Below are 12,302 nucleotides of genomic sequence, written 5' to 3' on the forward strand. Positions count from 1 at the left end.
GTGTCTTGCTTCTTTAAGCTAGATACCTTTTCAAATAGTTGCTGTTAAAATTTGGCGAGAATAAGGCAAGTGAATTTAACCAGGAGGTTTTTTTGCCCGTGATGAAGTTCTAAGCCCTCTTATTGCTATCGTAAGAGGAAGAGGAGCTTCTTGAGGCTTTTTCCTCCTGCGTATTTTTATGCTTACACTATTAAGAGTTTCCAGAGTTTGTATTAAGTGGAGCTGCTTCCCTGATGTACATGGGCACCTGGAAATCATGGCTTTGCCTACACGAGGCATTACTGTAAGTTACACATATGCTTCAGTGTTGACCGTATTATTATTTGTGTCTTAAATGGCTATTTTAAATTTGTTTCAATTGTGTTTTCCCCTCATTTTAAAAAGGCTTTAAAATGAGGGGAAAACATTTGGGGGAAACAATGGGGAGTACTGTATCCTTACAAAGGTCATGGTCTTTGCACCACCTCGTTAAAGTCGCTGGCGTTGTTCTTGCCCTTGGGGACCACCACTACCCACCCTGGCCATTGTCCTTATCCCTCTCAATTTTATTTTATTACAGCAGAATGATTCCACCCTAGCAGGTGATCACCCTAACTAATCCTGTAACAGATGGATATATAAATATATAGACATATCCGAAATATACATAGGACCATTCATGAGATGTGTGGGCCTACTAAACTTAGAAATAGGTGTATTATCTGCATTTTTTATTCATACATGGAAAGCAGAATGGGTCCTTGCTGCAATTCTCTCCCTCCCCCCACCCCTTAGCCTCTCACTTCCATCATGGCCAGATGTGGGATAGTAGAACAATATGTAGTAGCCTAATGAACCTTCAGCCTTGCAAACTCCCCCCCCCCCCCCCCCCACATATCACTAGTCAGATCCCTAAGCCCCCTTGCCCATGGGATTAAAGAAATTAAACTCCAACTATAATCACCCCAACACCACCTATTCCATAACAATCCTATAAAAACATACTTGAAAAGCATATTTTTAAATATTAAACTGTTTCATATCTATGTGTTTGTATATATATATAAAATCATACTCGTCCATAAATGAAAATAGTTTTTCCAACAACTCTGAAAATTATTACTCCCCTTGGGTAAAACCTACATGCCGGTGGTTCTTTGAATTTGTGTGGCTGTCAGTCTTATTACTTTGCTTTGTGTACAGCTGATGTTTGCCGCTTCCCAGGCGTTACAGCACTAGGTGGCTCTGTACACCTCTAATTTTGACAGTGGGTGACTTATTAAAAAAATATAGTTTTAAACACATTCACATTGCTGAGAAAACAGTACAGATAGAACATAATTTATTTTTCAGGGAGAAAGAAGAGCTTAATGTTTGTCAAACTGAATTCGGCTTCTTATCTTCCACACTCAACACAAATTCATATTCCTCTGTTTAAAGAGAAAAAAAGAAAGTATGTTTTAATCATTTTGTCTTTTTAAAGCAAGACTTACTGGTGTTGTTTTCACCGAGTAAGCAGGGGTTGTCAGGCAACAAAGAGTGGCACCAGTGCAAGGAAAACTTTTGTGCCCCATTGTGTACTCTAGCCAAAATCAATCAATATGAAAAACAACAAATCCCAAATGGGAGAGACAAAAAAACTAAGTTAAACAAAGAGTCAGTCCCTAATATAATAAAGTAACAGACATCTAAAAGATACACTTAAAGGTTCCAGAGGAGATCCGGGAAATTATAGACCGGTGAGTCTGACGTCAGTGCCGGGCAAAATGGTAGAGACTATTATTAAGAACAAAATTACAGAGCATATTCAAAAGCATGGATTAATGAGACAAAGTCAACATGGATTTAGTGAAGGGAAATCTTGCCTCACCAATCTACTACATTTCTTTGAAGGGGTGAACAAACATGTGGATAAAGAGGAGCCGGTTGATATTGTGTATCTGGATTTTCAGAAGGCATTTGACAAAGTACCTCATGAAAGACTCCAGAGGAAATTGGAGAGTCATGGGATAGGAGGTAGTGTTCTATTGTGGATTAAAAACTGGTTAAAAGATAGAAAACAGAGAGCAGGGTTAACTGGTCAGTAATCTCAATGGAGAAGGGTAGTTAGTGGGGTTCCCCAGGGCTCTGTGCTGGGACCGCTGCTTTTTAACAAATTTTATAAATGACCTAGGGATAGGAGTAACTAGTGAGGTAATTAAATTTGCTGATGACACAAAGTTATTCAAAGTCGTTAAATCGCTGGAGGATTGTGAAAAATTACAAGAGGACCTTAAGAGACTGGGAGACTGGGCGTCTAAATGGCAGATGACATTTAATGTGAGCAAGTGCAAAGTGATACATGTGGGAAAGAGGAACCCAAATTATAGCTACGTTATGCAAGGTTCCAGTGTGCTGCTGTGGCTAAGAAAGCAAATAGAATGTTAGGTATTATTAGTAAAGGAATGGAAAACAAAAATGAGGATGTTATAATGCCTTTGTATCGCTCCATGGTGCGACCGCACCTCGAATACTGTGTTCAATTCTGGTCGCCGTATCTCAAAAAAGATATAGTGAAATTAGAAAAGGTACAGAGAAGGGCAATGAAAATGATAAAGGGGATGGGACAACTTCCCTATGAGGAAAGGCTAAAGCGGCTAGGGCTGTTCAAATTGGAGAAAAGGCGGCTGAGGGGAGATATGATAGAGGTCTATAAAATAATGAGTGGAGTTGAACGGGTAGATGCGAAGCGTCTGTTCACACTTTCCAAAAATACTAGGACTAGGGGGCATGCGATGAAGCTACAGTGTAGTAAATTTAAAACGAATCTGAGAAACTTCTTCACTCAACGTGTAATTAAACTCTGGAATTCGTTGCCAGAGAATGTGGTAAAGGCAGTTAGCTTAGCGGAGTTTAAAAAAAGGTTTGGACGGCTTCCTAAAGAAAAAGTCCATAGACCATTATTAAATGGACTTGGGGAAAATCCACTATTTCTGGGATAAGCAGTATAAAATGTTTTGTACTTTTTTGGGATCTTGCCAGGTGTTTGTGACCTGGATTGGCCACTGTTAGAAACAGGATGCTGGGCTTAATGGACCTTTGTTCTTTCCCAGTATGGCAATACTTATGAACTTATGTAAAATTATACCACAAAAAGGTTTATAATTTGAGGGGGCAAAGAGAGTTCCCTATAGGCTGACCTTTCAGCCAAGATCAATTTAAGTGAGACTAGCCGCAGAAGCTATATACATCATCAATGCTCTTTATCACAGCCCTCCTTTTTTCATATATCTAAATAAAATATGTTAAATTGCTTTATTTGAAACTTCTTTTATGGTATAATTTTGCAGAGTATAAGTGTATCCTTTAGGCATCTGTTACTTTATTATATTAGGAATTGACTCTTTATTTGACCCATTTTGTACTCTGCCACCCCTGAAATTTGAGATCTGTCAACCTTATGCTTAGTTTTAGGTGCTTGGATTAGACATTCAGCCCTCGCAGACACTAGACCCCAAATTTGTCTCCTGCCCAACTTTAGGCATTCATTCTTTCATTGACTCAAAGCAGTAGCTAGGCCACGTTCTCCCTCAATGCATGCAAACGGCCAACCTTTGGTCAATGGCTGCACCGAGAGCCTCTGTCGTGTGAACAACGTCATGTTCTTCAGAGCTCCTTCTGCAGCCTGGTGCTCCCAGAAATACACCTTCAGCTCTGCCAATGGGATGAAACGCCTCAGCTGACGCACAAACTGGACATCCACCTGTCAGAGCAAGATGAAAGCTTCAGGAAAGCAGACAAAATAGACACACCCTCATTAGAGAGAAGCTAGTTTAACATGCTAAAAAAAAAAAAATTCCTTTTCCTGCTTACCTTCAATTCATAAATGACCCTACAGTGAAGCTTTTTTTTTTTACCATGCCTGAAATCACTATAGGCTTCTTTTATGAATGTGCGCCTAACAGATTCAATGCATGCTAAATACTAAGAAGCCCATAGGAATAATCTGTTAACACACCTTAGTAAAAGGAGCCCTATGGCTTTTGGCTACTCTGTAGGAGTGGAATACACAAGGAATGTAGTTTTTTTTAAACACTAACATTAAGAGGGGGACCTCGGCTAAGTATCGCCAACTATTTTTGTGTGGGGTCCGGTATGACAAAATCCAAGGCCTCCAACTTCAGTATTATGTATTTTAGTTTCGGGGACCCCCCTCCCCCCCACACACACAATGGCTTTTTATCTTAAACATCATACATGTACAACAGATTTATTTTTTTTTTATTTTTGTTACATTTGTACCCTGTGCTTTCCCACTCATGGCAGGCTCAATGCAGCAGGCAATGGAGGGTTAAGTGACTTGCCCAGAGTCACAAGGAGCTGCCTGTGCTGGGAATCGAACTCAGTTCCTCAGGACCAAAGTCCACCACCCTAACCACTAGGCCACTACTCCAGATGATGATTTTCTTTTAAGTTTGCATTCAAATCAGCACACTGTCTACTGTCAGCTTTAGGGATTCATCTTGGCCTCGGGCTAAAAAAGTCACTGCGGGAAAACGGGTCATCCTCCTCCAGTGGAGAGAACACAGAGGACCATCCATTGGAGCATGGAGGTCACAAATGATAGAACTGCTGAGGCTGGAGAGACGCGGAGTGCAGGATCTGGACTCCAAAGAGGGTCAGGCGCTCCAAAAAACATGGGCGAACTTTTGGGACACACTGCAACCACTAGCACGCAGTAGACTCTTGAATTGACAGTGTCACAGGAACGGAGGATAGGCTGTTGAGTGTTATCTTGTGTTGCGGGAGGGAAAGGGGGGGGTAAAGTGGGGGGGGGGCTGCTTTCTGGGGGGGGAGGGGGGGGGAAAAGGGAGGGGGAAGAAAGGGGGGAGGGGGGTTGGGAGAAAATTGTACATGGTTCCTAGTCAGACTTAAATGGACCAGTGGAGATGTGTGTATGTGGATCATGTCTGGCAAAGTTTTGTTATGGCTTAATAATAAAAAAGATTTAAACAAAAAGTCACTGCTTTGGAGCAGGTTTAGGGGCAGAAGGATCCTGGTGTCTAGTGATCCTCTATTTAGAATGTGGTCCACACCAGCTCACGCCTCACCATAGACCATTTTGGTTTTTCCTGAGAGCTTGAAGCATCGTAGTGCGGATTACTCTTCTCAAACTGAGTGTGGTCGACGTATGCTTCTTTAACAATCTGAAACAAAGAAAAGTGCTGTACGGGTACTGTGACCAAAATGAATCTTGATCCCCAACCCCCGCCACTCCCCACCCCCACCCCCCAAACAAGGTCAAATGGAAGGGTAAGAATACCAGTGTGCTGCAGCTGTACCTTGTTTGTCCAAGTAAAAGGCTGGAGATCAAACTCAGCATGAGGATGCTTTACAGTGCTGCCACACTGGAAATCTCACACCAATCATGACATTGCATGGGAGATGGGGGTGGGGGTGGTCATTTACAGTCTCAAACTATACACTACCTTGAAGAAATAAGGTATATGATTTGTAAATATATGGTTCAAGTCTGAACAAACGCATTTAGATGCTGTTAGAAGCGTTCAGTCGTTTGGCAGCAGTCACTAAGGATTTATGTACCTCACTTGAGAATCACTATTGCAGTTTTGGGGAATTGGATTTAGCAAATTACGTTCAGGTACTGTAGATATTTTCCTGTCCCCAGAGGGCTTACAATCTAAGGGCCTCTTATCAAGCAGCGCTATTTCCACCAGGGGCGTAGCCAGACTTCGGCGGGAGGAGGGTCCAGAGCCCGAGCTGAGGGGGCACATTTTAGCTCCCCCCCCTGGCGCCGCCGACCCCACCGCCACTTTTGACCCCCCCCCCCCCCGGCGCTGCCGGCCGTCCCTGCCGGCCGTCCCTTTCGATCCCCCCTCCCGCCGCCACCAAGTTCCAATCCTCCGCCACCGCCAGGTACGTTTGCTGGCGGGGGCCCCCAACCCCTGCCAGCCAAAGTCCCCTTCAGTGCCGGTCTCCGAGTCCGGCACAATCGCTGATCTGGATTCTGTTTCTGTGAGTCATGACGTCCTGCACGTTCCTACATGCTCACCTGGCTTACTTTCTGCATTGTTGAAATCTCTTTACTGGGCTTCCCTAAATGTCCTGTTTCAATAGTATCCTTCAAGATTACTTCACACAGAACCATGTGATCCTGGGAAGACTGTTGGCTTGCACCCCCATTCTAGTTTAAAAGCTGCTCTATCTCCTCCATCTCGGTTTTGGGTCCTGTGTGTAGAACGGGGGAGCATTTCTGAAAATGCCACCCTGGAGGATTTGGACTTCAGCTTTCTACCTAAGAGCCTATATTTGGCTTCCATAACCTCCCTCTCACATTTTCCTATGCCATTGGTATCCACATGTACAAAGACAGCTGGCTCCTCCCACCTTCGCACCAGGCAATCCTCACGTCCACCAGCCACCCAGCTATCTACATGCGTAATGATCGAATCACCAACTACAACAGCTGTCTTAACCCTTCCCGCCTGGGCAGAAATTCTTGGAGACGAATCCTCAGTGTGAGAGGATAGTGCAGAGGTGGTGGGCAGGTCCTGGCTACGAGCATACTTCCTACTTCACCAGCATGTTGCTCTTCTTCTAGGAGACCTCCATCCTCCAAGGCAGCACAGGGGCTGCCAGACTGCAGGTGGAACTTCTCTACAATGTACCTCTCTGTCTCCCTCAGCTCCTCCAAGTCTGCTACTCTAGCCTCAAGAGAACAGACCCATTCTCTGAGAGCTAGGAGCTCTCTGCATTGGGCACACACATATAACCTCTCACTACCTGGGAGATAATCATACATGTGACACTCAATGCAAAAAACTGGATAGCATCCCTCTCGCTGCTGGACTGCTGTCTCCATCTTAGTAATCCTCTGATCTACTCTGTTTTCCCTCTTTCTTTCAAGCAACAGGAGGGGGTCTCTTATTTGACATTCTCACAGGTAAAAGGATGATCATGGGGTTATTTTTCTGGTTAGGTGAGAGGGAATGGATTGCCATGGTCCATTGGGCAGAGATACAATTTACATATCTGGGCACGGCCACTTTGGAGCCTGTCCCTCCCCCCCCAATTTGTGTTCAGGACCTAGGGTCCCCATGCCTTGCCAGTGGAAGTGCTCCTCCATTTGTGACCACCCCACCACACATGCTCAGTTTTTGATAAAACTTAGCATGCACGGGGGCGGAGCTCTCCTGCACATGCTCGAAACCGAGCATGTTCTGTATGGGAAGTCCCAGCAAGAAGGTGGTAGCAGTTGGGAGGAGCACTTCTGCTGGTGGGGTTGGGGACACTCACCAGCTCAAGTATGGGGGGGGTGGGGGTAAAGCAGTGGCAGGGTGAGGCAAACTTTTGTGCCTCACCTTGTATTCAGGGTCTGGCTATGTGCCTGCTACATACAGACCTTGCAAACACTGGACCCCTAAATTATTTCTCCTGCCCAACTCTTTCTACAAGTCTGCCTAATTTTAGGCACCTTAATTAGATATTAAGATAGAGGACACTTTCATTCACTGGAAGCAGACCACCTAACTCTATTCTTAAGGGGCTGATTTTCAGTGGAACGTGGGCTCTCAACTCATAGTATTGGAAGAAAAACTAGGCTCAAGTTTACATAAATCTGTGAGTGCCATTTGCACATTACATTTGTATTGTTTGCTATTACAACATGTAAAGGCTTTCTTCATAGGAATGCAGATCTGTGTTTCATCCTTCCTTTTATTTATGCCAACTAAAAAAAATATAATGGCTTTTTAAGTAGCTACACGGCTGCGCAGCTCTCACTGAGATACTGAACCAGGTCATTTTCTCCAGCTCAGTTCAGGACAGCATTTTATAGTTCTATGCACCCTCCATGTGTTAAACTACTTTAATGTGAAAGCACAAAGTTAAAGTGCTCACCTTAACGATCCCAGCAATTCCAGGCTCTTTGCAGTTACTGTGATAAAAGAAAGCCTTCTGTCCAATCCTCATGGCTCTCAAGAAGTTCCGAGCCTGTGACACAAGAAGCACGAGATGACCTGCTGCATCACTGGTGATGGCATGCACTTAAGGTCAGTGAAAGGGTATTAAGCACCTATTTGAACCTTCATCCCTAAGTAACCTATGTGATTCTCATCATTAAGCTCAATCACAAGTTCCCAGGAAAAGGGAGGGGAAAGAGGGGCTTGACATGAAAGCCAGTTTCATTGCTGCAGTTTCAATACGTTTTTAAAGTTGTATTCTTATATTGGTATATCTGATTCAGCATAATCAATAATTATGCTACATATATTTCAATAATCCTGGCAAACTGATACCATAACATGGAGACTACAGTACATGTGCCCACCCAGTTCGCCCAATGGCCCATCCAAAATTTAAGGTCTGGCTATACCTCTGATACGGAGAGCTACTGCCTCCCTTGCTCCCCCCTCCCCCCATACTCTGTCAATGCTTAATCGGTTTATTTCTACTGACAGATGAGACAGAGCCTCTTCCAAAAGAGGCAAAATGTGAAAAGCTGGAGGAGAAAGAAACTCCAGCAAGGATGGAAGGAAGCTCAGGACGAGGTCAAACGTCCAAGAAGCCAAGTAGCACAAAGAAGCGCTCTGGTACACAGGTGAACTCGGAACCACCCCTCCCAGAATAATCCTGCAAAAATACATAACTGGATATCACACTTTCAAATACGAAATTTTATCTTGTGTATATATATGCACACAGAGGGAATTGTATCAAATACAATTAAAATAGGGGTAAATTTGTTGGACTCCTAGTTGTCTGTGTTCAAATTGAAACTTAATAGGGAAAAATCTAAATTCCTAGTCTTAACAATTCTTTTTCATCCTGTCCCCTATAAGAGTTTCAAGATTGACCAAGTCACATACCCACTTAAGTCAAATCTAAAGATTTTGGGAGTGATTATTGATCAGCATCTGATTCCCAAACCACAAGTATCCACAATTGTAGCAAAACTTTTCAAGGCTCTATGGAAGATAAAGTGAATAAGATCTTTAACAAAATTTTCTGAATCGTAACTCAATCTTAGTATTAATACAGTTTGATTACTGTAATTCTGTTTATGCGGGATGTAAGGAACTAGTACTAAAAAAAATTACAAACAAGAGTAGTGGGAAATGGACCACAGACTCCAGAAATGAGGGAAACAAACTTGGTGCTTCAAGAAGATTTATTAATCATAGACTCGACACAGAACTGTGTTTCGGGCTATGGCCTGCTTCATGAGTCTTTTGATAATGGATAACAAAATCTTCAATGTCATGTCTTTTCAATCTTGTGACACAAAAGATGGGTCTTTAAAAAGACCTTTATAGTGGTACTGCAAAGGGTAGACAAAGTCTGCGTCTTCTAAACATAAAGCTTAAAAAGCGAATGAAAACAAGTGAAAACTCGCTTCTTTTTTTATTTCAACGGTTTTTATTGATGACAAAATTCAAAAATACAACTTCACAAAGGCACATACAAAACAGCTGTATCAAAAACATCACCGGTATACATCCACAGTAATGGTCATCAAATTTATATATTAAAATCCCTCCCCCTTCCAACTATTTATTACAACCTTTCTCCTCCCCCCTTATCCCCCTTTGATTGATGACCTAACCAAAGAGATCACATATTGCAAGTTTCGAATATACATTACTTTAGGCTTGAATTCGTATCCAAATAAACATCTTATTACTTATATTCATCAAACTTTTCCTCCCCGTCTCCTCCCCCCCCACCCTCCCCCTTTCCCCATTGAAACAATGTGTTTTGAACGATTCAATCAATCAAACCATATCAACAATCATAACTATACAAGAACACGTGCACTCAACTCAGTCCTATCTTCAATCTCCCAGCTCCCATCCCACCTTATCAGTCGTCCAAAAGCTGAACAATTAGTGAGCATAGTGTGGGCTCCAAGGAACCATTAGTCCATATAGAGATGTACCTACAGCTCCCAGCAATACATCTCTACTTTGTGGTATATCCGATGAAGTTTTCACTTGACCTCCTTTGCATTCTCAATTATTCCCTTTCCCTCCCTCCCACTCCCACCCAGTCGCCATCTTTCAACAACAATCTTCACCCGACACCAGACACAAACCACAGACAGATACAAGTCCAAGACACACAGACGAGAAAGAGAAGAAAAAAAAAAAAAAAATTATTATTAATGGGGGTATTTATATACACAGATATCCATCATGGTGGGGGGGGGAGAAGAGGAAGACAGCGATCCTAAAACAAAAGGGGGCCCCATCCCCCCAACCTATATAAATCACTGATCTCCCTGGAGTGTCCTCTCTTTAAATCCTACAGTCCTTAACCCGCATTTAGCAGCAGACTTCTCGCTCTGTGTGGTAGGGAGTCCACATATACTCCCCATACTTCATGGAATTGCTTCAGCCTCTTGGGCGTGCGTTTAGCATATCTATGTTCAAAAGCCATTAGGGCATGAAATTTATTTCTCCACACCCAAAAAGACGGTGGTTCATCTCCCACCCACACTCCTAAAATCACTTTCTTCCCCAGAACCCCTGCCTTCCGCAGCAGTAGCGTGTATGTTCTGTTCTCGAGATGATAATCTTCATAGCAATCTAACAATATTGCCCTTGGGGAAAGCACAGCCACACACCCAGTTAACTTTGCTAAGTATCCAAATATCTCCTTCCAAAAGATCTTAGTTTGAGAGCATTCCCAGAAAGAGTGAAAAAAAGAATTAGTCCCGTTTACATTTTTGGCATATGGGTGAATCTACTGCCCCTATTTTGAATAATCTCTCCTGTGTGAAATATGCCCTATGAATAATACGAAATTGACATTCCCTCAAGGTTGTATTAATCGAAATCTCTGGAATTCTCTTTATTAGCTTCAAAGGGCTCAGTCTCCCTGCTATTTCTGGAGTCCATCTGACGACAAGGTCCCCAAATGCCCTCTCCTTAGACTCCCTCTGTATTGCCTTATGTAACCCTGATATCGAAAGTTCCCCTTCTTGGAATTTGTCAAAGAACCCCCGTATTTTGGTTCCCAAGGACGGGACCAGGGCCCCTCTCTCCAAAGTCCTGATATAATGTCTTAATTGCAGATATGCCATCAAATCTTTATGCTCTACTTTTCCAGCCTCCAGCATAGCACCCCATGTATATAATTTACCTTCCTCATCTATCACATGTTGTACTAGGGTAAGTCCTTTGCCTGCCCATCGAGCAAAGCTGACATTATCATTTCCCGGTATGAAATTCACATTTCCCCTTATCGGGAGTTGGTCTGATATGTCTCCTCGTCCCCCCAGCAACTTTGTCAGAAATTTCCACATCTCTCTCATTGCTCTGAGTAGTCTACTCTGTCTTAGCCTATTCGGCAAGGATGCTTGCGGGCAGTGTAATAATGAGTTGAAGTGCCATGGGGAATAGTATGCCGCCTCAAATTCCCTAGGCGTGTATTTTTCCTCTCCCAAGATCCAATCCCCTAGATGTCGGAATAAGCATGCATAGTTATATAAGGATAGATCTGGAATACCTGCTCCACCATACTTCCACGCTCCTATCAAATATTTAAACTGCATGCGTGGTTTTTTCCCCGCCCAACAGAACTGCGAGATCAGCCTCTGGAATTTTTTCAGATCCTTCTTCAGTATTTTAAAAGGAAGCAATTGTATAATGTATAGCCATTTCGGAAACAGCACCATATTGAACAACTGAACTCTGCCATATAATGAAATAGGTAGCTGCTGCCAAGATGCTAAAGTCCGTCTGCAGTGTTCCAATAGGGTATCTATATTTATTCTATATAAATTCCAAGTGCACCTCGATAGTTGAATTCCCAGATATCTAAACGAGTTATATTCCCACTTTACTGGAAAAGATCCTAGCCAACCCGCTCTCATGGCGTGTTCCGTAGGCATGGCAATAGATTTATCTAAATTCAATTTAAATCCAGAGTATTCACCATATTCCTCGAAACACTCCATCAACGCCGGAAAGGACACCCGGGGGTCCACCACATGCACTAATAAGTCATCAGCAAATGCAGAGATTTTGAACACCTGCTTCCCTATCTCCACTCCTTTAATTTCTGCATTGCTCATAATTTCTCTAAGCAGAGGGTCCATTGTTAGTATAAAAAGCATAGGTGACAAGGGACACCCCTGTCTAGTCCCACGGTATATATTAAATTCGGGCGACACTATTCCATTCACCTGGATCCTAGCTTTGGGAGATCTATATAGCACTTTCAGGGCGTCCAAAAAGTATCCCGAAAAGCCATATCTCGTAAGAACCGTGAACATAAATCCCCAATGTACACGGTCAAACGCTTTCTCAGCGTCAAAGCTG

General features: G+C 43.0%; 1 protein-coding gene across 4 annotated transcripts in view; it reads right to left on the reverse strand.

Annotated features, from left to right (window-relative positions):
* Window positions 1-1,304: 1,304 nt before the first annotated feature.
* The window catches only part of THYN1 (thymocyte nuclear protein 1), a 38,692-nt gene continuing 27,694 nt past the window's right edge, over window positions 1,305-12,302 (reverse strand). For 2 of the 4 annotated variants that reach the window (XM_030222413.1, XM_030222414.1), the window contains exons 5-8: window positions 7,879-7,971; window positions 5,070-5,165; window positions 3,571-3,721; window positions 1,305-1,409 (exon numbers count right to left, since the gene is read on the reverse strand). In XM_030222413.1, coding sequence (XP_030078273.1) covers window positions 1,357-1,409; window positions 3,571-3,721; window positions 5,070-5,165; window positions 7,879-7,971 — 393 coding nt within the window. In that variant the 3' untranslated portion in view covers window positions 1,305-1,356. The remainder of the gene's footprint in view (window positions 1,410-3,570; window positions 3,722-5,069; window positions 5,166-7,878; window positions 7,972-12,302) is intronic. The other 2 variants (XM_030222415.1, XM_030222416.1) reach the window with 2 other exon arrangements.

The sequence above is a fragment of the Microcaecilia unicolor genome, chromosome 13 (assembly GCF_901765095.1).
Source record: "Microcaecilia unicolor chromosome 13, aMicUni1.1, whole genome shotgun sequence".
Lineage (NCBI taxonomy): Eukaryota > Metazoa > Chordata > Amphibia > Gymnophiona > Siphonopidae > Microcaecilia > Microcaecilia unicolor.